Here is a 27,438-nt window from a genome sequence, read left to right as displayed (position 1 = left end):
TTAAGACCCAGTGCAGAATATAAGTACCAAAAGATATTTAGAGATCTAGATACAAAGGAGTAATTCAACGCTAGTCAAACAGAATTTAGCAATAAAAGCATGATTTTCTACTTACATGTTCTTCCCTGTCCTGTACTTGGATCTCCATCTCCATCACCATACATAGCAATGACATTTATTGAATAAGGAGTATCAGGAGACAGACGTTCCAATAAAACATTGCGTGTATTACTTGGTACAATAACCTAGAAAGAAAGCGATATAATTGTCTGTAACTGATATTGAGCTGGTGAATATCAAATTGTGAAATGTCTAGAAATGTCAAAACGTTTGGCCTGACTTTTTTACTTCTGTCAATCTGCTGATATATTGAGGTTTTAAATTTTTACTATTAACTTTTTCCTATACCCTGTTTCTCCCTCCTCCCAATGCACTGAGTTATTTTTTTTATCTTTGACCATGAATCAATGAAGTAGGAGACTGAAAGTTCAGAAAAATATAATATTGGAAGTCACGAAGTAGGCTTCCATGATTGAAGGTGAGCCTAACTCAATGCTCTTATCCCTAGTCCAAACAATTAACTATTACGCTACACTGGTTCTAAGCACAGAAGTGTTTCTCCACCAACTGCACAAACTGATATAAGTTATGAAGCTGTCCCTAAGAATGTCTATGCTACAGATAATTCTCAAACTTACAACCATTCATTTAATGACCCTTTGAAGTTACAACAGCACTAAAAAAGTGACTTATAATTGTTTTTCACAGTTATGACCATTACAGTATACCCATGGTCACATGATCAACATTCGGATGTTTGGCAACTGGCATGTATTTATGGTGATTCCAGTGTACTAGGTCATGTGATCACCTTTTGTGAATCTCTAACAAGCGAAGTCAAAGAAGCCACATTTACTTAACAACTTTGTTACTAACTTAACAGTTGCAGTAGTTCACTTAACAATTGTGACAAGAAAGCAATAGAAACTTGCAATTGTGGTCATAAGTCAAGGACTACCTACGTATATGACATTCAGAATATTCAGCCATTTACAGTGGAATAGGATGCATTATTTCTTTTTTTATCAACCAGAGATTGCTTTGGAAATAACTGTATTAAATTACTTACAGATTCTGATGGCTTTGTGGCAGCTAATGGATTATAGACAACTTTGTATTGCTGCACTGGACCTGGTGCAGCATCCCACTGGACATTAAGACTATTAGTTGTTGGGTTGTAAACTTGGATGTTTCTTGGTGTCCCCCTCATCACTGAATCATATAAAACAAATTTGCATTTTTTAAGAAATCCCCCTATTTGTAGATTCCGAGCAAAGTATAATCACACGACACAATCATATCAATTGCACTTATGTTGTTTATGGAATAATGTTTATGTAAATAATGTCTATGTTATTTGCATAAAGATATTATGTAAGTAGATCAAATTTTGCAATAAGCATCATTTGCACAAGGATGTCATTCCCTAAATAATGTCACTTATGTCACCATGATGACTTACTCTTCAATTTACTGGACATTGGGGAATAATCAAAACTCTTCCCCACTTCAATCCCTACCAGTCTATTAAAAGTAGGTTCCATTGTAATAATTTTGGTATCACTGAAGAGGATCAGTTCTGGAAGAGAGAACCTGACAATACTCTCCCATATGTTTCTGCTTGTGCCAGCATACTCTAAAGCCAACACCTGCATCTGGATTTGTTTTAACTGTTTTATTAAATAAGCCTAAATCAACCTTGCAAACAAACAGATTATTTGTGACTATTTGACCATTTCAATTCTGGTCCCCTGTATTATTTCTACCATACCTAGATTTTTGAGCAGTGTATAAACAGATTTTTTAAAAATTAAGTAACCATAAATCATAGTTCTGAGCTCAGTCTTACAAAGAGTCCATCATTAAAACAACCTGGATTCATTAACTAACAAACCGGTTTTAAATGTGTTTTGCCATGGAGCTAAGCCAAAAATAAGCAAGCCACTTTCAGGTTTAGGATTATATAGGAAATGGGCTAATTATATAGGATTATATAGGAAACAGGCTAAACAAAACCTTACTAATTTAACTTACCTTACTAAGTCAATGATTTGTACTATAGCAGGATGAAGTACAGTAAGCTTAAGCCCTTTACAATCAGCAAGCTACCTAATTCTATCTTAATTGTGGCCCAAAGTCCCAACATTTGATGAAGGGGAGGGGGAAACCTCAATTTTACAGGTACTTTTTTCAAGAGGCAACTGGATTTTGGAGGGAGCGGGTTGAAGATGCTTCACTTCTCATCCAAGAAGTTTCTTCAGCTCTGACTGGATGGTGGGGAATGGAAGGATTTATACTCCCTGCACACAGCTGGTTATTTGCATTCTACTTAGCAAGTCGTTGTGGCCACTTGGAGGTTTATCTGTGTCAAGAGTCACCTGAGTAGTGCAAATGGGTGTGGAGCCTTTTTGGAACTGTTGAAAGGACTGGGTTGTAGACTGGAGATAGATGATGTTGTATCCTTCCCCCTCTACGCCAGTCTATGACACAGTCCTTTCAACAGTTCCAAGAAGGCTCCATACCCATTTGCACTACTCAAATGACCCTGACGACAAAAATAAACACCAGGTAGTCTCAATGACTCGCTAAAAGAATGCAGATGACCAGCTGTCTGCAAGGAGTGTGATCCTTCCCATTCCTCACCATCCAGTAAGAGCTGAAGAAGCTTCTTAGATGAGAAGCGAAACATCTTCAAAGAAAGAAACAAAGTCCAGTTGCCTCTTGAAAAAAAGGGGACAACCCAAAAGGGGACAACCATGACCTGGATGACAGAGAATCTCCATAGACACTCCTCAGTTCTACTTACGCGTTTTCCCTGTATCAGATACCCGGCCTCCATCACCTTCTGAGTAAACAGGAACAACGGTTACTTTGTATGGGGTGTCGGACTGGAGATTCTTTAGAACAGCATAGTTTGTATTCCCAGGCAAAGTTACCTGTCAAAGTTTAAAACAGGGCATGTAATTGGACATTTTATGATGTTCTCATACTACTTTTCCTCGTAATATAAAAGATGACCTTCGTGTTCATTAAAGTTCTCCTCTTATTTTATTGATGTATTTAGTTATTGTCTTTTAATGACTTCCATAATCCCTTGCACTTGGGGCAATTGAATGGAGCTGAGTGTTTACTGGCTGGATGCTCTTCCTGTTGCCAATGCAGTTTGCAGCAGATAATCACTTATTATGCCCAGAAAGGGAAATATCTGCTGCTACCTAGGATCAAACTCATAACCTCCTGATGATGAGGCGAAAGCACCACTTCTAGACCACTGTACCCCTCCTCCTCCTCCTCCTCCTATTATTATTATTATTATTATTATTATTATTATTATTATTATTATTATTATTATTATTATTATTATTATTTATTATTATTATTATTATTATCCTCTTATTTTATCCAAATCTAAAATCCTGGAGAAATTTGTCATCAGTGGTAAATGCTCCATAAGCAGGCTCCCCAAATTCAGTAGGACATCATTTTGAACAGCCTCCAAGTGTGTGCACAGAAACTACACAGGTACAAAATATGCATACAAAACAATTACCATTTCCTCTGTTCCTCCTGCCACAGGTTTATAATACACCTTGTACTGACGGGGATTTCCTTCAGCGTGATCCCATCGGACGTTCAACGTGCTAGTGGTTGGATCATAAACTCTAAGATTCCTTACAGTATTGAGAGGTTCTGAAGTGATTTAAAAGTATAAAAAAGAGAGAAACATTCATATAATGCATATTTAGATATGCATTAATATAAATTAAAGTTGTATGCCTTAAATCTGAAGCATGTTAAAATTGTGAGAGGGGTGGCTATATAAATTGATACAACAAAGTAAATTGACATAACAAAGTGCTGTCCTAGTTGTGTAAAGTGGCATAAAACCGAGACTTGACTCACCATCATGTCCACTTCAACTGTTCATTTTTAAATGCATTGCATGGACAACCTAATCTTACATTTTTCTTTAATCTAAAGGAAAATATGAAAACCTTCTAAAAATGCTGCTTCTTGGAATACAATTATCTGCTATTGCTTTGCTGCTGTTCCTGCTTTATTTCTGAAGTTTAAGGAGGGCTGAGGAACTTCACTATTCAATAGCCATCTAGCTGTAGTATTGATGGTATAACTAAGCTCTCATGTTCCTGAAGCCTCAGAGATAGAATGACATAATCTTTCATCATCTCACTACACAGCTATTCAGAAAAATAAACCTCTGCAAAAGAAAGAAAAAATAAAAACCAAAGTAATAAAGATGCTTCCCTACCATTAATCACACAATGGTTATTAAACTATTCTCATCCTTGTGGGGTTAAATATACCTACCCATTACCGCTATTAAGTAAAATTTAAGTAAATGCACTGTAATTTCTCCTAATAAAACACATTTGGGCAATGAGTTTAAATACATTTAACTGTGATATATTTTCCTCTCTCATTCAAATCAAATATTTGGAAAAGTCCAGATAGTTGTGAAACAGTTAATGAAGATCACAATTTTAAGGAATAAATGGGGAGGCACAGGAATCATATTTCCAGGATTTAGAACTTTAATATATGTGTGTTAATATTTAATGATGAGCTTTTAAGGATCAAGCTGTAGAATATCAACACAAAGGGTTTTTCCAAACAATGAAATGAAAGCAGACTTTATCTTTATGCCTTCAACAGCCTTTTTTGGTGGGGGTAATACTCTGCTGACTACATAGATTTGATGCAGTATTTTTCCAAACTGCATTCCAGCACCAGAGAGAACTCTAGAGCCTGGAAACAACTGAATTGCAGTGGACAGAAATGGGTGGAAAGGGGAAAAAGAGAGAAGTTCATTAAAAGGCCATGTATAATTGAGGTGAAGCCATCCAGCTTTTTTGTTATTTCTCAGAGTGAAATAAAACACCACCTCAGTCTGATTTGGCCCCAGGGAACAGGAGCCCTATCTTGGGGAAAGAAAGCTGGATCCTACACAAGAACTGTGCAAGAACTGTACACTTATCATTCAATAAAACAGTCTTCTGGAAGAAATAAACTTACATTAGCTTCTCCCTCCCACTCTCACTCACGCATTACATACCATTTAAAGACATGAAAGCTATAGAAAGAAAATCTAAGTCAGGGGTCTCCAAACTTGGCAACTTTAAGACTTGTGGACTTCAACTCACAGAATTCTCCAGCCAGCTGAGCTGCTGAAACAATTCAGGCCTACACTGGGTGTTTGCAAATCTATTTTGTTGTCCTTCTGAAGGACCCAGCTAAGACTTAAAGGCGAGTCCTAGCTGGATCCTACAGGCAGCCAGATGAAAAGTTTGGCAAAAGCTTTGCAAAGACCCAGCACCTGCCATTTTGTCGCACAAATCTCCAGTCTGCTAAACTTTTGGAGATGTTTTATTTATTTTTTTCCTACAGTTCAAAGGGAAAAAAGCTGTTGAAAGATTTTCTCTCCTTGCTTGCTTGGTTCTTGTACTTTTCTGCCTGGAGTCAGGATATGGTTTTTAAAAGGGATAGAGGTTGGAGACCAAAGCTAAGGCGTATAATGGGGCAAGGGGGGAAATCAACAAGTCGATCCTTCCCAGTGTTTTCTGTTTTGCTTATTGAAGAAATGTGGGTTTCTGGGGAAGGGAGGAGGTTAAGCAAAAGATTTTAGAAAGCTCCTCCAGAAGCTGCTGCCTTTACACGGCCTCCCAAAGCCTAACAACACTCAGGATAAGTTTACATCCTCCCAACAGTCAGCTGTTGGGGCAGAAAGATCTGAAAGGCTAGGAAACGGGTCAAGGCAGGGACAGAATTAGGAAAGTCAGGTGCACCGAGCATGTTCCTTCCCCACTGTTTCTCACTGCCAAGACATCCAGCTGTGCAAGGGCTGGCATGGGAGGCATCCAAGGCATGGGAAGGAGAACATGGGGTGCCTTGGGGTGCGGGAAGCCTTGGGAGGCCTGAGGCAGGTGGGCTAGTGCCTGCACTAGGGCTCCCAAGATCTCCTGCACCCCTGAGCTCCACTCTACCACCCGTGGATTTGTTTAACAAATGCAGTAGAGAGATAAGGATGGTTGGTATTTGAGGCAGCTCATTTTTCATGTGTTGCGACTTCCAACCCTAATGGGCAGGCTCTGTTATGGCCATAATTCGAGGACTACCTGTACTGACTCGAAATAAATCCTACTTTGAATCCTATTGTGGACTTGTGGAATGACACACACACACAAAACAGCGAGGCAACAGATTGAACAGAAAAGTTTTTTAGAAGTTGATAATGTGGCTTTTTTTTAAAAAAAGTAAAATGACGGAGGGTCATATGACAATGAACTCCAAAACCTGCCAACTTTCCTAAATCATTTAAAAACCGCCTTTGTGATTCTGTTTCAGTGAAAAACAAAATGCTCAGGATGGTTTCACTTACTGGTCTTGCCCTTTCCTGATATTTGTCCTCCATCCCCTTCTGCGTAAATCGAAGAAACCGTAATGCGGTAAGGGGTATCAGGCCGCAGCTTCTGAAGCACAATGCTGTTCTTGCTTCCTCCAACTGTGGACTTGAATACAATGGAATGGCATGAAAAACAGCAAGGCGACCAACTAAACAGAGTTTAGTCTGAAAAAGAAGTATGTCTTCTTGCATGTATCCAGATTCAGGTTTCTAGCTCAGAACGATAGTACTGCAACTATAACTTTTATAACTTGTTAGGTGGACATTTTTAATTGTCTGCCATGTTATTTGTCAGACACCAGAATGACAAGACATCAGTCAATGCAAGGGTTTTTAAAAATAGAACATTTGTTTTATTTCTGCATATTGGTTAGAAAATACAAACATGGGAATGCTCATGTGGCTGATTAATTAAAAGCTATGTAATACCTACAGCATCCTGGCGTAGGCATTTGTAGGGAAAAGGGGAAGAAAAGGACAAATTATAGCATGACCTCACAGTGCAAAACCTCGGACTTTATGCACATGAATCCAAAGTCGTATCATCACATACTTGCCATTTTTTTTCAACATCCCAGTTCATAGCAATAGCAATAGCACTTAGTTACCACTTCACAGTGCTTTTACAGCCCTCTCTAAGCAGTTTACAAGAGTCAGCCTATTGCCCCCAGTAATCTGGGTCCTCATTTTACCCACCTCAGAAGTATGGAAGGCTGAGTCAACCTTGAGCCTGGTAGGATTCGAACTGCCAAATTGCAGGCAGCTGGCAGTCAGCAGAAGCAGCCTGAAGTACTGCACTCTAACCACTGCGCCACCATGGCTCATAACTGACTCACTGATCCCAGGTCTTTGTTCAGCTTTTATTATGGACAGTAGGACAGATAATATGACAGGAAATTTCAGCAAAATCCAATCACGAGGACGTGCAGCAAAATTAATTGTATATGGTTATGACACTTCACAATCAACATCCAACTATATGTGTTTTTCTCTATGGATGAGCTTAGTCTACCTTAGAAAGCTTGCATTGTTTGAAGCACTTCTGTGTTATCCTACAACTTTTCTCTCCCTCTCACTCAAGTAAAATTCTACACCAATATTTTTTTTATCTAACAATCAATATTTCTTCATTGTAATGTAGGAATTAAGCTCATTTGACTTGATCGTGCAGAATATTAAAACTTATAATATTAAAAGTATAAAAAAGAAAAAAAAGGTCTGTTAGACCTTTTTAACAATCTAACACACTGAACAGACCACTTTTTCTTTAAAAAAATCCTTTTTAAAAAAAAAACAGTCAATGCTTTCCCTCTGGAAAATTAATTACCGAAAGTTCAGCACCATCGCCCGTAGCAGGTCGGTAATTGATCCTGTAGCGTTGTACCCGTCCAATGGCAGGATCCCATTTGACAGTCAAGCTATTAGATGTTGCATTGTATACCTGGAGATTCCGTGGGGGACTCGTTGGTACTGGAATGAAATTATTAAAAGAGTTGCTGAGCAGAATCTTGCAAAAAATAAATGTGCAATATAATCATTCTACACTATCATATGAAAACTAGGTACTCATGTCTGAGAAAAATATTTTTAATATTTTAAATTAAATTGTTTTTTTTATTTAAAATCAAACATAACTGTCTAAAATTTGGAATTTAAATAATTGCATCTTCACCAACATATGCCAAATATATTTTAAAGAACTGTATCTTTACCAATGTACGCCAAGTGTAATATTAGTAAGATACTACTATGCCAGGGGTGGGCAAACTACGGCCCGCGGGCCACACCCGGCCCGTTGGTCTGTCCAATGCGGCCCCCCCCTGAAAAAAAATCGCTGCCATTGGTCTGTCCAATCCGGCCCACCCCTGAAAAAAAATCGCTGCCATTGGTCTGTCCAATCCGGCCCACCCCTGAAAAAAAATCGCTGGGCGTGGCGTATTGCCCTGTGCCGCATGGCCCCCAAAGCTGCAAAACAGTGCGGAGCGATCTAGGGGTAGGAAAGAAAAGAAATTTGCAAAGGCCTCGGCTGGGAGTTCGAAATCACCTTCAAGTGCGACCTCTCCGAAAGTGAGTCCCCGCCGATCCCCCTTTTTTTCCCGGGGCTTCCAGGCTTAAACTTTGCAAAGGCAAAGCTTGCAGGCTGGAGCGTTTTCCCGCCGAGGAGCGGCGGGCGGGGCGGGCTGCTTGGAGCCACCTAAAGCTAGGCCGCTGCTGGTGGAGCCTTGCCCTGCCTTGGTGCCCCATTTCCCGGCTCGGCGGTCCTGCTCGGGCGGCACTTTAAAAGCCTGCTCCCAGCACCCGAGCAACTTCCCAGCAACTTTCAGCTTCGTTTTAACTCACGGGCGCTCGCGCCTGGCCCCGAGCCACGCGGGCGGAGGGGAAGCCTGGCGGGCGGGCGGGCGGGCGGGCTGCTTGGAGGAGGCGACCCGGCGGCGCTCCGGGCTTCCCTCGGGGCGAGGCACAGAGCGCCCGCGAGTTAAAACGAAGCCGAAAGTTGCTGGGAAGTTGCTCGGATTTCCGGGGCTTCCAGGCTTAAACTTTGCTCGGGCGGCACTTTAAAAGCCTGCTCCCAGCACCCGAGCAACTTCCCAGCAACTTTCGGCTTCCTTTTAACTCGCGGGTGCTCGCGCCTGGCCCCGAGCCGCGTGGCGGAAGGGAAGCCCGGCGGGCAGGCAGGCTGCTTGGGGGAGGCTCCGGGCTTCCCCTCCGCCAGGCGTGAGCGCCCGCGAGTTAAAAGGAAGCCGAAAGTTGCTGGGAAGTTGCTCGGGTTTCCGGGGCTTCCAGGGCTTTGCAAAGGCAAAGTTTGCAGGCTGGAGCGTCTTCCCGCCGAGGAGCGGGAAGGGTTCCGCCCGGCGGGCGGGCGGGCTGCTTAAACTTTGCTCGGGCGGCACTTTAAAAGCCTGCTCCCAGCACCCGAGCAACTTCCCAGCAACTTTTAACTCGCGGGTGCTCGCGCCTCGCCCCGAGCCGCACGGCAGCCCGCTCCAAGCAGCCCGTCCCGCCCACCGGGCGGAACGCTTCCCGCTCCTCGGCAGGAAGACGCTCCTGCCTGCAAACTTTGCCTTTGCAAAGCCCTGGAAGCCCCGGAAACCCGAGCAACTTCCCAGCAACTTTCGGCTTCCTTTTAACTCGTGGGCGCTCGCGCCTGGCCCCAAGCCGCGTGGCGGAGGGGAAGCCCGGCGGGCGGGCAGACGGACTGCTTGGAGGAGGCTCCGGGCTTCCCTCCGCCAGGCACGAGCGCCTGCGAGTTAAAAGGAAGCCGAAGTTGCTGGGAAGTTGCTTGGGTTTCCGGGCTTCCAGGCTTAAACTTTGCAAAGGCAAAGTTTGCAGGCTGGAGCGTCTTCCCGCCGAGGAGCAGGAAGGGTTCCGCCCGGCAACTTTCGGCTTCCTTTTAACTCGCGGGCGCTCGCGCCTGGCCCCGAGCTGCGCGGCAGAGGGGAAGCCCGGCGGGCAGGCGGGCTGCTTGGAGGAGGCGACCCGGCGGTGCTCCGGCAGCAGCAACAGGCAGTTTCGCCCGGGCTCTGCTCAGGTGTCCGGCTGGGGCTGTCAGGAGTTGCTATCGCCGGCGCAGCTCCGCGCAGCTCCAGTCCTGCGTTGCCTTGGGAAGGAAAAGGCAAAACCAGGAGCCGCTGAGCCTGAGCCTCCGGTGCCGCTGCTCCCGTTGCAAAGCACCGCCGCGGCTCTTCCTTTTTGCCTTTCCCTTCCCGAGGCAACGCGGGACTGGAGCCGCGCGGAGCCGCGCCGGCGGTAGCAACTCCTGACTCAGGGGGGCCTCCGAGGGGAGGGGAAGGAGGAGAAGAGGGGGGGGAGGGTGGGGGGGGCGATTCCCAAAAAATCTTGTGCTGACCCGGCCCGTCTGTCAAATTTTAAAAGTCAATGCGGCCCCCGAGCCAAAAAGTTTGCCCACCCCTGTACTATGCCATACTGCACTGGGGAACCAAATGACAGATATGCAACTTACCAACTATGTGACTCTAGGTCAGCAACTAACTCTTAATCTAATCTATTTCATATAATTCCTATAAGGATAAAATGAAGTGCATGTGAAGAGAATTTCATATGAATGCATGAAGGAGGTTAGGATGGGTGTATATTACTTTCCCATTAATATAACAAATGGTAAGAAAAAGTCAAGGTCAAAACCTTTGGACAAGATCCATGATGCACACTATTCAGTATTCATAGCATGAGAGATCTATGGTGCAAACATAGTATTCATTGCTTGCATCACAACCTTTTAGCTTCAGCTCATGCCTTCTAAAAATATGCTATCATTCAGTGATGCCTCAAGATGCTCATTGAGCATGTAAGATAAATGACTGAAGGGATTTTTTAAATATATATACACCACGTGTATGTGTGCATAATTTTTTTCCAGGGATATCTATTTGCTAACTTTCCTATTCTTTCTTCTAGTCCTAATTTGTAACATGCTAGTCATGAAGTGAAGCACCTACCTGGTGTTGTTATAGGCACAAGGGGCACTGTAAAGAAAAATACAACAGAGATTGAGCGGGTATGAAATTTGTACCCTTTAGTCATCCCGAATTATTAATTAAGGTATTTCAAAATTGCATACATGTACGTTCACTGCCAATCAGTTCATCACTCTCTGATTCATCAGGATAAATTGCAGTAACTGAGATGTCATACAATGTGTCTGGGATTAGATTTTCAAAAAGTTGCGTATTTTCATCACCATTTAGAATCATCTTCAAAAATTATGAAGGAAAAAGAAGAAGAAAAATAGAAGTTATATACCATGGAATTAATGTATCAATCAGGAACATTTTTAATATGGTAAAGTATATCCTATAAGATATGCAACTGTTAGCCTTTCTCAAGGCACTAGAGAACCTGGTTGTTTCTCCAGGCATTCGCATTAGGTGAGTTCATGAGTTCTATTGTTACTGATGAGTTTTTCAGTAAGTGAGGTTATTGTTTATCTTTGGGTGCCAGGGCTTATATGTGGTGGGTTTTCAAACTACCTGGAGTGAAACTGTCTTCCTCCCCCCACCTCTCTCAATCACACTCACACACACAGACATACACATGTATATAGTTTTACATAACCAGTCCATTCATCTTCAACAGGTACCATCAATTCTGAATATCTATCTACCTATCATCTTTCTGAACCACCCATCTCCCTCAAAGAAGGGACCACTCCAAAAATACATCATAAACCATCATCTTCAATAAACAGATGCCACCAAGCTAATCAGCATTGGCCTTTACCTCTTTATGAATAATGGTATTATTCAAAAGGGTGAAATAAGGAACAGACCCTAAATTACAGATCAAGATCAAAGAGAGATTCAAGATGAGCCTAATAATTACTGCCCCGAAATCAGGATCCAATTATTGCAGCCTCACATATTGGAGAAAGGAGGAAGAAAAATTAAGTTTCTTGAAATTCCTTAGCTACAAATACATTCTCCACCATTCTGACAAACATGAATTTACTTTAAGGGTCAATCTTTGGGGGCTGGTGGGCACCTCTAGAATTTTGAAAACGTATTAAAAATTCTCTCAGAAATGACTGCAGTGGAGATTGGTTATTTATAAAATAGTTACCACAATGAGAGTAACCATCACAAGACATCTTCTTACCAGAAGAGGTAAGATTGCTTCCAATAATCCTCTCTAGATGAGGCTGGAGGCTGATACTTTTTTTGTAGCACAACAGGTTCCCATCTGTTTATCTTTCAGTTAAATATATTTTAAAATCAGGTTTAGGAGGGAGCCTTATATAGTAGTAGCCAAGAAAATATCCATAGACACATAGGCATATTGATAAGGGCATCTCAGACTTTAATTATGAGTAAATGTAACTGCTTAAATTTCATATAATCACTGGATTAACATTTCCACACTTGTTGAATTTACTCATTTTCAAGAATCTAAAAATTCCTACCTCCTGTTTGTCAGGTTCACCATAAGGCCCCCACATTATTCTGTAGAGAGCTACATCAGGTGCTCCATGATCCCAAGTACCTCTGAAACTAGTTGTGGTTACTTGATCTGTTCTCAAATTGAGCGGTGCTGGTACAGGTACTGTAAAGTGGAAAAGAAAGAGAAAAAGTCTATGCATATAAACTAAATGACTAGATAACAGAAATTTACTGTATAAGACCTTTTTGTTCTGTGTGTAACAACATGGGAATATACACAATAATTTCTCCACTTAAAACAATCTTCACTTTTTCTAAAGCTTCACATATATCAAATGTTGCTATGGCTAATATTTACACATGGCAAGTTCAGGCCCATGAATGCTGAGAAAGACTCAACAAGTCAAGTTTCAAAACTCTGTTTCAATGCTTTTTAGAAAGGGAAAAGCTTCCTCCACTGGAGACAATGGATGCCCCCAACCCCACCTGAGCCACCACAGGTGCCCCGACACGAGTTATGTTGAGGTGACCACACCTACCCTGGTCACACCGATCCCGGTCATGTCCATCCAGCCCCTCCCCGAGGTCAAACACAACCCTGATGCAGCCCTCAATGAAATCGATTTTGACACCCCTGATCTACATGTTAACTCAGACAACAAAAACCACACATCATCTCCACAAAACCACATCCCCAATTTTCAATGACTTTCATCATTTTATTATCAAATAAAGTTTACCTTGGAAACAGCAGTGGAAACACATGCTCAGCTCAAAGAGACTGGGGCACTAAAGAGTTCTGATTACGCAAACTCCATAGTCAGGATTCCCATGTGGTGACAAGAAACAACAATATTGCCCTAGACAGCTTCCAAACACAACTTAAGGTACCAGTGTTGCCCAACTTTCCTTAAAAATATTGAGAGAATACATAAACTAAGCAATATATTTGGGGCTACCCTTGAAAATGACTTGAAAGCAGAAGTTACTAACAGGGCAAAGTGTAATTTCAAGGTAAAACTAACACACACTGAAATATCACATTGCTTATGATATGGAACACACAGCCTTAAAAGAAAATCTGCCAACCCAGTGGATTAATCAATGTGGTAGCCAGATCACACACACAAAAGCAAAAGAAGGAATGCAAAGAGAACAATTTCTTTTGTAGAATTTTTTTTTTGCTTGTGGTGGCAATGCAAACCCATATGCAGAAAAAAAAAAAGAAATGAAATGAAAAGAGCAGAAAGCAGGTACTGAGGAAAAAAACCTGACTTTGGATGACAGTTATTAGCCATGCCGAGATCTCTTAATGATGCACTTCAAATTGTGAGTAAACTTTATGGTACCATTGCGTTTGAAAGGCTATAGCTGCTTCAAAGACCATTATGATTTGTATCTGGATATACTGTATTTCAAGCAGATTCTTTGTTAGCAAACATATCAGCCAAGCAACAAATGAGCCCCTTGATAGAAATATCATCAAAGCACTGATACTCATACACAAAGGTATGCAAATGCAACACACAACTCTAGCTATCTATTTTAGCTAATACAGCTACAACGTTCTAATGTATTTCCAGCAGAACCATCTATAAAACCATTATTTCAGGCCACACCCCTGTATGAGAATCTGAAGAAGCCCATTAAGCAGCAGCATAGACTTACAAGTGGTGGCTTCTGCTGCTACTGGCACAGACAGCCCTTCGTCATATTCTGCTACAAGTTCTACATGGTAGAGTGTTTTTGAAAAAAGATCAGGAAGAGGCGTGCTGGTTTGAGATGGATCCACTTTTATCTGCATAAACAAATTAGCCAGATTTCTTTCTTAGCACTTATTTTTCCCAGGCAGTAGGAAGTTTATTATTAATAATATATTAATAACAATTACTGGATATAACTATGCAATATATTTATTTTCAAACAAACTACGCTATCAGATGTTAAACTCCATATATTATCTGGGATTTGTTTCAAACACTGAAAGAACAAAATTCTACGCTTCTCCAATATGTGGCACTTTCTTTATTTAATCTGTTTGAGAAATGCAACGATACTGCTATTTGTAGCTGTTCAAACTGGTATGTGGAGTGAGCACCACATTCATTCAAATCCTAGGTTGACTCAGGCGGCTTCAAAATGCTACGGCTCTCACAATATATTTCCATGTGTCATTATGCACATGAGAAAAAAATCACATTATGTGAATATCATAAATCACAATGAATTTAATTTGTTGCCTGACAATCCCATTTCCATTGCACCAAGATAAGGCAAATCAACTTTTCACAGTGGTTATTCTCCCTGTTTATATTACATTTTCTAAATGACGGAATCAGAATAAAACTAAAGCTTGTTTATTTTTTTATACAGCCTGATTTTCCATCTCTATGCTAATGTTCCCATTTTTTAAATGTTACCTTGAAAGCGCCCTCTTTTTTTGCTATGCAGTTTCATGTCTCATCCAATTAAGATTTCCATTTTGCTTATAATAATAAGATCCTACTCATCATATAGTATAATCACAGTATATTTAAAGCCAAAGAAAGTAAAATCATTTGAACTTTACAGATCGCACTCTTTGGCTCCTATTTACTTCTTAACAACTTATAAAATGATCCTGATTAAATATTTAATGTATTTTCACACACAGATTTACCTCTTTTATTTCATCTTCTTCAGCTGCTTTATATTTCACTATGTAATTACGAACTTTTCCTGGAGCACGATCCCAACTGACTTTCATGCTGCTGTGAGTGATATCACTTAGCCTTAATCTTTTTGCTCCACTTAAAGGTACTGAAAAACAAATATAGTATTGTCCAAGTTCTTAGATAATATTCCTCTAAATAAATAGATAGTTAGATAAATAAATAGCTTACATATAGCCAACCTATCCTATGTCAGATATCTAGATGACATCTTCACCATAATAAGGAAGGATCAATTAGAGAACACCCTAACACCAATTAGAGAAATCCTTAAGACCGCTCCCACCCACAGATACAGGCAAAACACCAGAATATAAACTGAGAGCAAACCCCACTCCTTACTAGCACTGATGGTGTTACCTAGTTAGGGTAATGGAACATCTGCAAGAACACACACACGCTCAGAGAACACCAAAGGACCCCCTCATTTCAACCCTGAGCTACAAATATTCTCCTTTGTTGGCAACCTATCCTACTCTGAATTTAATTTAATTATTAAATTAACACACCATCAATTATTAATTCATTAATTAATTTTTGAGTTTAAAAACTGTTGTGCAGAACTGCAGATGAAGACAACGTTTTTGAAGATAGTATCCCCACTGTTACCATTCAAACAGGTAATGTTATATATAATAAGGCAATTATCTTTCCATTTTCTGAGGAAAATACTTCCCCAAATCTATGCTATCCATGAAAAATAGCTATACTGTATAAATCCCCACTTGTTACTAGAAAAAGAATTCCAATGGTTGATGTTCAAGCTTAACATCGATGCTTTCGAAATACTCCATGCATCACTATCTTTTCACAAAAAGTTACTTAACCCTTTGAAAGTGTTTAAGTCACCAAATAATAATCCACGTTGGCTGAAATATCTAGGAAGTGCAATCCTATCAGAGCAATGGGACACTTTGTGGTAAGTGCTTACAACTGGCAGTAATTTACACTGCAGATATATGTAAAAGGGAGTTTGAAAATACTTTTTCAATCTAACAAGGTGTAAACTTTCATGAGCTCCTTCTGATTTTTGGCTATCATGGACTAACACAGCTGTCCACTTATAGGATCTCACAAATCACTAAGGCAACAGACAAAATATTTTGAAAAATGGTATTATTCCTACATGTGACTTCCTGAGTAGTGAGTGGATCACTAGTGAGGTCACCAAAAGTTGAATGAACTGTTAAAGTATACTCAGTATTTGGAATCAAGTCAACCAGCTGTACATCGGTCACTGATGCTCCAACCCGCATCTAGAAGAAATAAATATTTTAAAAAGTGTTCTTAGAAAGCATTTATTGCCCAGAGTTACCTTGAGGTAAGATGGGCGGCTTGTAAGTTTTATAAATAAGTAAATAAATTTACAGTTTCCTGACTTTACACCTGTTCATGCATTTGATTTTATACTATAAGCCAAATTATATCTCACTGTTTGGGTATATAGGAGCAAATATAAGTATTTTCTCTCTCTCTCTCGAGCTAGTTGTTACCTCTTTTTCAGTTGCTGGTATGGTGGCATTGACAGGTTCATATAATAACACATAGCCAGTTGCTCCTTTTACAGGTTCCCACCGCACACGCATCGTCCTTGAAGTGACATCATAAGCATTCAAGCTTCTCACTGCTGGGACTGGCACTGTGAAAAACATAAATATTCACTTCAGCTACTCACTCTACATACTTATTTCCCCCTTTATCTCCCAAACATTGGTCATTTCACTTCTTTCTGGTTTGTTGAAGTTGTTGGAGCTTTTACTTACTGTACTGAAGGATAATGAAGGATTGCAACATGGTGACCAACCAATTCAAACCCAGTCACATTCATTGACCCATGCAGACTTTGCTATTTGCTAAAGTTTGTGGAAACAAGATAGATGTTAAATAACCTGAAGCTTCTAATGTAGAGATTACCAATTTTCTTGTGACCAGCAGGATTTTTTTTAAAAAAAAAAAGCTTCCAAAGGCTTTTCTTTGATCTCATGCCTAGTAACACCACAATGTCATTGGAGTGGGCAGAGCCGATTTTGTTTAGCCCACCTTAGAAGGTGCTAACACATCCATTTCATCCTGTAACCCTCAAACTTTCCAACTACAAAAATAAATAAATATAAATACAGATTTAAATTGTTGGTGCTACCTAATCAAATGGTCTGGAAACCATAGACAAAAAATCCATGCAGGGAAAGAGGAAGATTGAGTAGCTTCATGGTGGCCAGGCAGCAGAATCCAGATGACTCATCCTTCCTCTGGCATAGGGCCAGTGAGACATTTCTAATTTGGTAGATAACCATTGCATAGGTCCCTATTAAAAAAATATAACACTCCTTTGGGAATAATTTATCAAACTGAATATCCCATGCCTGCTTAGGGATCAGGATGATAAATAATGGTCAAAAACAAAACCTATAAAGAGTCAATTTTATTAAGCAATTGCTTCATGTGACTGACTCTTATTTTTATGTAATTTTGAAAAGTCATTCTCTGTTCTATGGTCTGAGCACCAATAGGCAAATGCTTTTTGCTTAATATGTCACAGATATTAGGATTCCAATATTTTTTGTTTTAAATCCTGGACTCCTTTTAACTAAGACAATGGACATGTTAGGAGGTTATGATTTTTTTAAAAAAGAGCATGTGTCTTATTTATGGTTTATGTATCTTCATTTGTTCTTTCATTCAATTTACTGTATATGAACCACCCAAAGTGCAGCACATCTCTAGGCAATTAACATCTGCTTGAAAGCCACAAACATTTCAAAGCAAACACTAATGCATATCACATCTGAGGCCACTCACATGTCTATCTACTCCCTCTCCCCCAAACATTGACTGGAACCAGCTTCAGATGAAAGAGAAGAACCACTGCAAGCCTGTGCCGCATAAATCCCAACCCCCTGACCTGCTCTAGATGTAACCAGGATTAATGGTATCAACAGCCACTGAGAGATAGAGAGACCATCAAACATAACCCTTAAGTGCCACTTCAGTACTGTGTCCAAATCTGGAACTAGATCCTGATCCATCTCTGTCTCTCTGCATTCAGTGAGGGCAGCTGAAACTTCCCTAAGTCTGAGAAGTTCCACAAGCAATATAGCCAATGTCAAGAAACTCAAATAGGAGAACTACTACACAGCAGGGAAGGTGTTGCAGTAGCAACAGTCCCATCTGACCTCTAGAATTTCACAAAGATGATTTCTGATGACTATCCAGAATTATCCTTCTGAAAGCCACCAGTTTCCCAGGTGACTATGGACATTCCATCAACTCTGCCTTGGGGATGGAACAAGTGCAACACTTGAAACACTGAACAAATTTCTGAAACATCTCAACTTCTCACCCCCATCGGTCATATCCAGGTCTCTTGGGACAGGATTCAGAGGACTGCAATGTGAAACTTTTACATACCAGCTTCAATATCATCGATGGAGATTCTCAATCATCCCGGTCATGGTTGTCCCAAAGGTGCTTTTCCAAAAAGGCAACTGGACTTCCTTCATTTTTTCCTTTGAAAACGTTTGCTTCTCATTCAAGAAGCTGAAACTGAAGAAGCTTTTTGGATGAGAATGAAAACATTTTTAAAGGGGAAAAACAACAAGAAAGTCCAGTTGCCTTTTGGCAAAAGTACCTTTGAGCCAGCTTTCAATATCCTTCGCCACCAATCTCCTAAGGTCAGTCACTCACCAAACAGAAAGTAAAGGAAGTTTGCCACACATTTTATTAATATTATTTGCATGCACCAACAATTATTCAAAATGTCTATTATTTTGGAATGTTCACTTACATGTTGTTTCGGTCCCTTTTAATGGTTCACTATTAGTGCCTTCTACTATAGAAAATACATTCACAACATATTCTGTTTCAGGCTTGAGGCCAGTGAGAACAGTAGTGGTCTCTGAACGACTTACAAAGACCTGAATAAAAATAAATAAAACAATAGCACATGTAATTGTACATATTTCATAAATAAAATATACATAGTTATTATCTTGGTTCAGGTACTAAATAATTTAAAATAGAACTTAAGTTGTCCCTGTACCAGATGTAATAGTATATATCTGATGCCAAAAGCTATAGAATATGAATTATTTGGAAAATTAGGATGTGTAACTCTTAACCCACTTTGGTAAGTTTCACTACATCAAGACTGAAATCTATTTGGAATATGCAATCACAGAAGACAGTCTCTATGTGAGAATTTAAGGGCTGTTTCAAATACATACTGCATTGAGAAACCAGCCAACTGTGGCTCTAAAAACAGGAATATGAATATATATGTACACACATATGTATTTATAAAATTGCAACATATGAAAGAATAGTAATAGATATTATATCATAAACATATATATGAAAATAGGAAAGGGAAAAAGATAACAATTACATGCAGTAAAAGCTCTATCTACTATATACTTCTCTTCAGCTACAGAGTTTTCCCTTCCTCCCCTCCCACTCTTGGGCTTCTTCTGATCATGTCTATTATTTGCTAATGGTTAAAAATGCTCCTAAGTATTCTGGATGTCTGGATGTAATGGCATCCAGAGAATTATGGTAGGATGAAAGCTGCCACATGGAAGTTATTATTTTTATATAATCAATTCCTGCAATAGCCAGAAGATCAACTTAAGCACAACAACCAAGCTATAGGGAAAATAAGCATTAAATGAATGCCTATAACTAATCAATCCCTTCTGTTTAATACCAATCCTTACTTGATTGGACTGGTTAAATAATACAGTACGAGGACTCTGCTCCAAAGGAGGCATCCATTGTTATTGTTATTAGTATTGAGTAATGCTAATGCGGGCCCAGGAATTCTGGGAGTTGAAGTCCACAGGTCATAAAGGTGCCATAGCTGCCTACTCGTTATAAAATACAGAGTGTCTCTTCTTCCTGCACCCAATCCAGACTAGCAGTCCCAGCCATTCTGAACCAGTATCAATAAGGTATTACTAATGCCTTTCTCTGTTTTATTTGGCACTACGTAACAAGGAAACATTTTGCTCAAGTACTTTGAGGATAGTTTTAAAACGTATCCAGCAGCCACCAATGCATGCATATATTCGCCATAAGTTTTAGTCAGAAACAATACATCTGTTTCCATTTAATCCTACTCTGGTGCTTAAAATTCTATTTGTTGATTAATGTGAAATGCACACATATGAATAAACTGTAGTGACTGATGAGCAAGCCTTTATTTCAAAATTTAGGGATCTAATCTAAGCAAACTAGCTTCCCTCCCCCCAAATAAGAAATAAAATAATAAAATAATCTGTCTCCAAATCTGACCTCCTGTGGTGTCCCTCCTCGGGTAGGGTAATATTCAACTCTGTATCTATCCACACTCTCGGTGGGTGCAGTCCAAGACACCCTAAATGAAAGAGGGGTCACTTCAGAAGTAACTAGATTGGTGGGTGGCAGAGACAAATCACCTGTTGGGAGAAGAAACAAATGGAATTTAGGTTAAGGAAGTCTTGATGAGAAGATTTGCCAGGGATGAATCACAATCAAAGCAACAAAATACAATATATAAAGAAGGTTTTCCTTAAGTGCATAAGAACACTTTATTATAAAGTATTTATTATTTCAATATTAAAGCCATTTACACATCGAATGGAGCGTATAGGAAAACAAACTGCACACAATGAGAGAAAATTTGAGCAATTGGACAGTGGAAGTAATGACCTGGAGCACTGGTATTTATCTTCCCTTTGTTGGATATATTCAAACAGAAATTGAACCTGTGAAAATGCTTTAGGGCAAGGGTCTTCAAACTTGGCAAGTTTAAGACCTGTGGACTTCAACTCCCAAAATTCATGAGCTAACATGACTGGGGGAGGAATTCTGGGAGTTGAAGTCCACAAGTCTTAAAGCTGTCAAGTTTGAAGACCCCTGCTTTAGGGAGAAAACAAAAGAATCATATTGGACTTAACAGCCTTAATCTTCCATTTCAGATTCTGATCAGACAAGGAATCCTAATAAAAATCATTCTGTGACTGCACATTTTAGTATGTGTTACTTCCCTAGGCATATATGAAATACATATGGGTATAGACATTGTATGCCAAGTGAAAACAAATACAAAAAGAATATATCGACCAAATAAATGAATATCTTGTTCAAAAACTCTGCTTGACCACATTCCAAGAGAAATTAAGCAGACACCTTTTTCTTAAGCACAAAATAAAACCCCAAAAGGGTAACATACCTGATCCTTTCACGCTATTGCACAAATTGTTGGTGACACTATCAACAATGTTAACCAGAAGGTTAAAATCTTCAACATTGAAAGCATGCGTGTCATCCGGGTCACTTGCAATCTGCTTCAGTTCATTCACATCCGCATTTTTAATACCTTAAAAAACACAAGATAATACATTTTAATTATTTGTCAATTGTATTTGAAAAATCATTTAAAGATGAGTGAATTATTATATTCCAACCCCTTTCTGTACCGATTGCCTCTTCCCTTGATACTCACCGATAGCAAAGATCTCCACTCCTTGTTCCTTCAATCTGTCTGATGGAACATTTATGTCATCCTGTGATTTGCCATCAGTAATGAGGACAGCAATTTTTTTAGCTCCAGGCCTCAAGCCAGCTTCAGTCTTAAAATTGTTTCTTAAGATGAAGCTCAAAGCCATTCCTGAAATCACATATACGCATATAGAAAATGAGGAACTTTTTTCTGCTCAGAAAGTAAACCTCCAAAAATATTATAGTCTAATTTATTAGGAGACACATCAGTTCTTCCTCATCTACTTTGAAGCCTTTTATACTTTCCTTTTACTAGAATCATAATTCTATTCTTGTGAGACTATAGGTTGCCACATAAGGTATCTGTTCCTGGCCCATTCACAACAGAAGAAGCAAAACCTCCAATACAATTACCAAAGTCTCTCACTCCTACTTGGGGATCATTATAGACTGAGATGGTTTCTTTCATAGGATAGGAAATCTGAGGGCTGGAGTATTAAAAGCACAGTGATACTATACTCTAGGAATATATAATTTTGCGAGTTGTTTCCCCCCCCCCACCCCCCAGTATAACATATACTGAAAAAATGAATAGCAAAAAAGAGAGCCAATTTGGTCTAGTGGTTAAAGCACCAAGCTAGAAAGTAGGAGTTCAGGTTCTACTCTAGCCATGAAAGCCAGCTGGGTGACTTGGGGCCAGTCATCTCTCTCTCCAACCCATCTCACAGGTTTGTTGTTGTGGGGAAAATAGGAGGAGGAGGAGGAGGAAGGTGTGTTGGATAAGTTTACTGCTCAAATTATTTGTTAAAAATAATAAAGGCAGGAAATAAAGAAATAAAGACATACATACATACCTGTAAGCGTGTTGCCTCCTTTATATGGCAAATTGGACACAGCATCCAATAAACGCTGTTTGGTTGGGTGGGCATTGAGGTTCCATTCTGTTCTTGGATCTCCACTATATTGTGCAAGAGCTGGGGAGAAAATGTAGTGTAATTACGAATGGTCTTTGAATAGCACAACTCAAAATATTCCAATTAACTTCAAAACTTACCAACTTGCACTCTGTCTGGACCAATATCAAATATTTGAACGATGCTACCAATAAAGCTCCGGATTGTTTTAAAATTTGTTCGACCAATGCTCCAAGAGCCATCCACCAGCAATACAATATCTGCTTCAGTTCTGGTTTTACATTCTAAGCCTATTACAGCAATCATAATATATCTCAGTTAGTTACAAACAACTTTTTTCTCCAATCCCATCTTACAATATATGTAACGAAGATTTTAATTAACTTGACATTCTTCTATGTATGTTTTAAATTAACTGAAGTTCTTATACGATCACTTCATTTCTTTCTAATAATGAAAAAGATGTCCAAGGGTGCATAAATTATTAATGTAAAAATATTGTCATATGTACTGCATACTGATTAGATGGAATATAAACACAATTTCATAATAGAACTATGAACCCTAAACCTAACTAAACTTAAGTAATCAACTATTACTTCTGCATATTCATCAGTTAAAATCAAGAAAAAATGTCTAAATTATAGGTATAAGCAACTATTTTTAGAGCTTAATAAATATGCATAACACAGCACATTAACAGCTATATATGCTAATAAATGCAGATGGTGCAGATATTTGCACATTTAAATCACAAAAGGAAGCACAACACAAATAAGGTAACAAGAAACAAACACATAAAAGAATAGAAGTGACAAAAACACACATTTATAAAAGTATTAAATGCTTAGAAAGAAAACAATGCTAGGAATTTTCAATGTATGAGAATAAAAATAAGTGTTCACTTTCCATATGTTGGAAATGACAGTGTATTTATTACAAAGCAAAAACAGCAGTTATTTAAACAAGCCTTTCAACAACTATTGTAATTGTTTAAAATGCATTCTTCTTCCTCTTTGCTCTGAAGTTCATGTTATCAGCTGCAAAACATTCTGGCCTCGTGCCATCTTTATATGGAAGGAATTCCACTGAGTAAAATCAAGCACATTCATCAGACTTAAGATGGGGTTCATCTATGTTTCACATCATTGCTCCAATATTCAGATTTATTGAGCACAGCTAATCCAGGGACCTGAAGATTTAAACGTATGACTTTCTTCTGCATAAAACAATAAATTCTGAACTTTAATCAATACAAATAACATAAATCAGATAACAGAATATAGCTTACAAATCATGCATTCTGGATCACAATCAAAAAGATGCGTATCTATTCCATGCCACTCCACATATTTCAATGCCATGGGAGCAATACTGGGAATGGAGGTATCTAGAATATGTGCTGAAATGGCAGACCAAAATAGCCCCAAAGATTGTGCGGAATTGGGCATGCAAACAGACTTTCTGTAATTTGAAAGATCTTCCAAATGGAAAAATCAAAGCTACCTGTTATATAGAGATTTCTTCTTTTCCATTTGGGAATTCTGACAGATAAACTCTATGGTTTTACATAAAGAGAGCACGCTTTAAAATACCGTCATATAGAGATACTACTACCACAATGTTTCTATAAAAGCTGTTACTTCATTCAATAAACACCATGCACTGTATTCCTCGTTAAAACTATATTTACCTGAATGTAATACTGACACATCTGGAGTATCTGCAAGTGTTGTCTTTTCTTCTCCAATCAGAGGCATACTTTCACCTCCTTCAAACATTCCAAATACATTTACTTTATAGGAAGTGTCTGCCCTGCATGATTGAAAGATAGATGTGTGCTATATACATTAAAGCAAACTGGTTTGTGCAGATTCTTTCACTTTGTTTTTTCCCCTAGCATGTTTAAAAAGTGAGAACATATATGCTTGCCCCCCCCACCAACAGAGACGGAGACAGAGAGAGACAGAAAGAGAGAGATTAATACCACAACAATCCCATAAAATATGATTAGGCCAGCGGGGATAGGGTCTCCACTAAAATAATTGAGAAAATTTGGGGTCTGTAATAGGGATTGGAATCTCAGTTGCTCAATTCCTAATCCAGATGCTCAAACCATTATACCATAACAGGTTTTCTTCAAATTTTAGAGAATCAGAGGGAATTAAGTAGTAGGCTTTCTGAAATTTTTGCTAGCGTTCATCAGATAAGACTGGAGGTGTAATGCAGTGGTTTTATTGCAGCCCACTATAGCTCAATAGCGTTTAGTATTATATTTCAATTGTTTCAATAGGACAATTATATTCTAGCCATTGTATGAAACATATATATTATCCAGCAAAAGGAATCAGAGTTCTAAGACTCAATCTCATCTTCTAGTGAAACTAGAGAAATTTATTGAATTTTTTTATTGAAAGATTTCACACCTGCAGTTCTGTCTTCAGTAATTAGGGCAGCTTTCAAAATAGATTTTAAAAAAAAGACAGGTAAGATTAAGATGGGAAGGGATTTCAATAAACATTGCTTACATTTTTCTGTATTAACAAGAAAATACTGACATTGAACGAAGTTATGATTGGCTTACCTCAGCTCCTCTAATACAACAGTATTGTCATACGGCCCAAGTACTAATTCACCAAGTTGTCTGTTTTCTCCACTTGGGTGGAAAGTTATTTTGTACCCCTTAACTTCCCCAGGGGCTGGCTCCCAGGTTACACGAAAGCTTGACTTTGTAGGATCTGAAGTCTGCAGATTTCTGGGTGGTTTAAATGGAGAAGCTAGAAAAGTCAAACAATAGTCATTGAATCCAATGTGAGCTGTACCCACTGGATAAATACGTAAGGGGCACTGTACGTATTTCATAAAGCGAAGAGCAGCTTCAAAATTTTATTGAGACAGATCCAACCGTGTCAGATACATGTTTTTGCTTAGGTTGTAATATTTCTTTTCCTTTCAAGTCTTCAAAAATCTTTGAAGTCTTCTGAAGTAGATTTTTAGAGCATTCAGACAAAGCTGGAGAGGAAGGGGCTTAAAACAATACCCTATTTTGTCTTACTTATAAAAGCAATATCATCTATGGCAAGGGTGTCAAATTTGTGGCCCATGGGCTGGATGCATCATGTGTTGGCCACGCCCACTCCCAGTTTAGCAAAGGGGAAAAAAGTCACAATATGTCACATGACGACAACGTGACACCCTGAGTTTGACACCCCTGATCTATGGAATAACTTAACTGAATCCATACAATCAGAGGGGGGAAAGGATTCTATCAGCACTGGAAGCCTTACACCTGCACTTAATATTTTCAAAAAAATAAGACATCCACCCAGAGTTACTTTTTCATTCTGTAATTATTTCAAGATAATTTTAGATAATTTATTATTTCTGCTGCTGCTGCTGCTGCTGCTGCCTTTAAAGATGTGGTGTCCATTTTGCAAAAACAATAAAGCAAATGAAAAAAAAGCAATTTCAAGACAAATATGGGAACTTAACTACTTAACAATTGAACAAATACAGTAGTGGTTTGGTTGATGCCAAATACAGTAGTTGATTCGGTATTTAGTATCAACTTGCTTATCTAGTGAAGGCTCACTGAAAGAAAGCTGATTTATTGCCTGCATTACAAATATTAAAATAAGATGGAAAACTTGAAAAACTGTATCTGCTAATTAATGCAATTTCAAATGGATTAAGATCTAAATTTCTTTTCCAGGATTATACAGAAATACATGTGTGCACCTGGAAACAGAGGTTGACAGCTCATAGCTCTTATAAAATATGCTATAATCCTATAAGATTATGCCTTAAGTTTGCTTCCAAGGTGCCAAAATCATGTGTGGATTTTCACTTCAGAAGCAATTCATTATTACTTTTCATTATTGACAGGTTACAATGGTAAATCTTTAGGACACTTTAAGGTATCCAATAAGCAGTGCAGCATATGAAGATTAAATGGCACTGGACGTAAGGTACAAAATAAGCAAACATTAAGTTCCTTCTTAACTCAACTGTTTTTTTCCTATTTCAAGCTATCCCATCCATATATGTGTGGTTTTTCTTTTCTTTTTTAAACTAAAATGGCATGCGTTCAATCTCAAAGTGCAAAAGCCAAGAATTTTGGTAAGGGATGAAACAGAAGTACTATTGCTTTTTAAACTCCCAAGCAGAAAGTGCTTTAGAATGCCAAATACTATATTTAGGATCTTAGGGAGAAAAAGAATAATCACAGAATGCTCAGAATGTAACTCCAAGATCCTATTAAGGATCAAGGATCCTATCCTTTCTCATCTCATTCAAAATCAGCCTGAAAATACTTCTTATAATTGTTTCAAACTACAGCTTCTGAGGCAGCAATCAGAAACCTACGCAAGACGTTCCACGAGTACCAGACAGTAAGAATAATTGTAAGAGATTGTAGAGGTCCAGCAATAATTAAAGGGCCAGAGTTCTCTAACCCTTCCCTGAAGGATGAGCAACAGATTTAGTACACTGTTCTACGAGAGATCTTCTACTACTGAACTTCTAACCATAGATTCTATATTTCAAATACATGGGAAAGCTTGAGATTCTCATAGTTCCTCTTGTGTTTCCGGGTAATCAGGACAAAGGGGCAAATTAAATGAACAATGTTACAGTCTTAGGACAGGGCTATCAGATCTAGGCCGCAAATATATGGGCTGCTAAAAGGGCAACAATACCATTCTTTTTTTTGCTATCTTCCAATGGTCATTTGAATTTCAGACAACATCTAGTAGCCCTACTTTAGGAGTAATTTACTGAGGCACTTAAAAATATTTTTTGCTAGCTACTCAGTTAGTTACACAGTGTCAGTTGAAGGGTATATGATGCCCCTAGGCCATATTGACTGATATGTGCTTAAGTTAAACCCATGAACAGATAGTCTTCGGTTTACAATAGTTTATCTACTGACTATTCAAAGTTACAATGGCACTGAAAAAAGG

The 27,438-nt window shown here is 39.0% G+C and overlaps 1 protein-coding gene across 7 annotated transcripts in view; it reads right to left on the bottom strand.

Moving 5' to 3' along the window:
* The window catches only part of COL12A1 (collagen type XII alpha 1 chain), a 133,524-nt gene that overhangs the window by 54,807 nt on the left and 51,279 nt on the right, over nt 1-27,438 (bottom strand). For 5 of the 7 annotated variants that reach the window (XM_087944529.1, XM_087944536.1, XM_087944546.1 and 2 more), the window contains exons 16-36: nt 25,062-25,254; nt 24,171-24,292; nt 22,618-22,767; nt 22,418-22,537; nt 21,568-21,732; nt 21,295-21,441; nt 20,376-20,518; nt 18,871-19,000; nt 16,580-16,725; nt 16,213-16,342; nt 15,035-15,174; nt 14,044-14,173; nt 12,399-12,538; nt 11,061-11,193; nt 10,939-10,965; nt 7,809-7,951; nt 6,458-6,587; nt 3,611-3,750; nt 2,867-2,996; nt 1,130-1,272; nt 116-245 (exon numbers count right to left, since the gene is read on the bottom strand). In XM_087944529.1, the coding sequence (XP_087800655.1) occupies nt 116-245; nt 1,130-1,272; nt 2,867-2,996; nt 3,611-3,750; nt 6,458-6,587; nt 7,809-7,951; nt 10,939-10,965; nt 11,061-11,193; nt 12,399-12,538; nt 14,044-14,173; nt 15,035-15,174; nt 16,213-16,342; nt 16,580-16,725; nt 18,871-19,000; nt 20,376-20,518; nt 21,295-21,441; nt 21,568-21,732; nt 22,418-22,537; nt 22,618-22,767; nt 24,171-24,292; nt 25,062-25,254 (2,832 nt within the window). The remainder of the gene's footprint in view (nt 1-115; nt 246-1,129; nt 1,273-2,866; nt 2,997-3,610; nt 3,751-6,457; nt 6,588-7,808; nt 7,952-10,938; nt 10,966-11,060; nt 11,194-12,398; nt 12,539-14,043; nt 14,174-15,034; nt 15,175-16,212; nt 16,343-16,579; nt 16,726-18,870; nt 19,001-20,375; nt 20,519-21,294; nt 21,442-21,567; nt 21,733-22,417; nt 22,538-22,617; nt 22,768-24,170; nt 24,293-25,061; nt 25,255-27,438) is intronic. The other 2 variants (XM_087944559.1, XM_087944550.1) reach the window with 1 other exon arrangement.

Source organism: Notechis scutatus, chromosome 1, assembly GCF_049901735.1.
Source record: "Notechis scutatus isolate UNSWTSFEM ecotype Mainland chromosome 1, rNotScu1.2, whole genome shotgun sequence".
In the NCBI taxonomy this organism is placed as follows: Eukaryota; Metazoa; Chordata; class Lepidosauria; order Squamata; family Elapidae; genus Notechis; species Notechis scutatus.
This window is presented reverse-complemented; position numbering and strand designations above follow the sequence as displayed.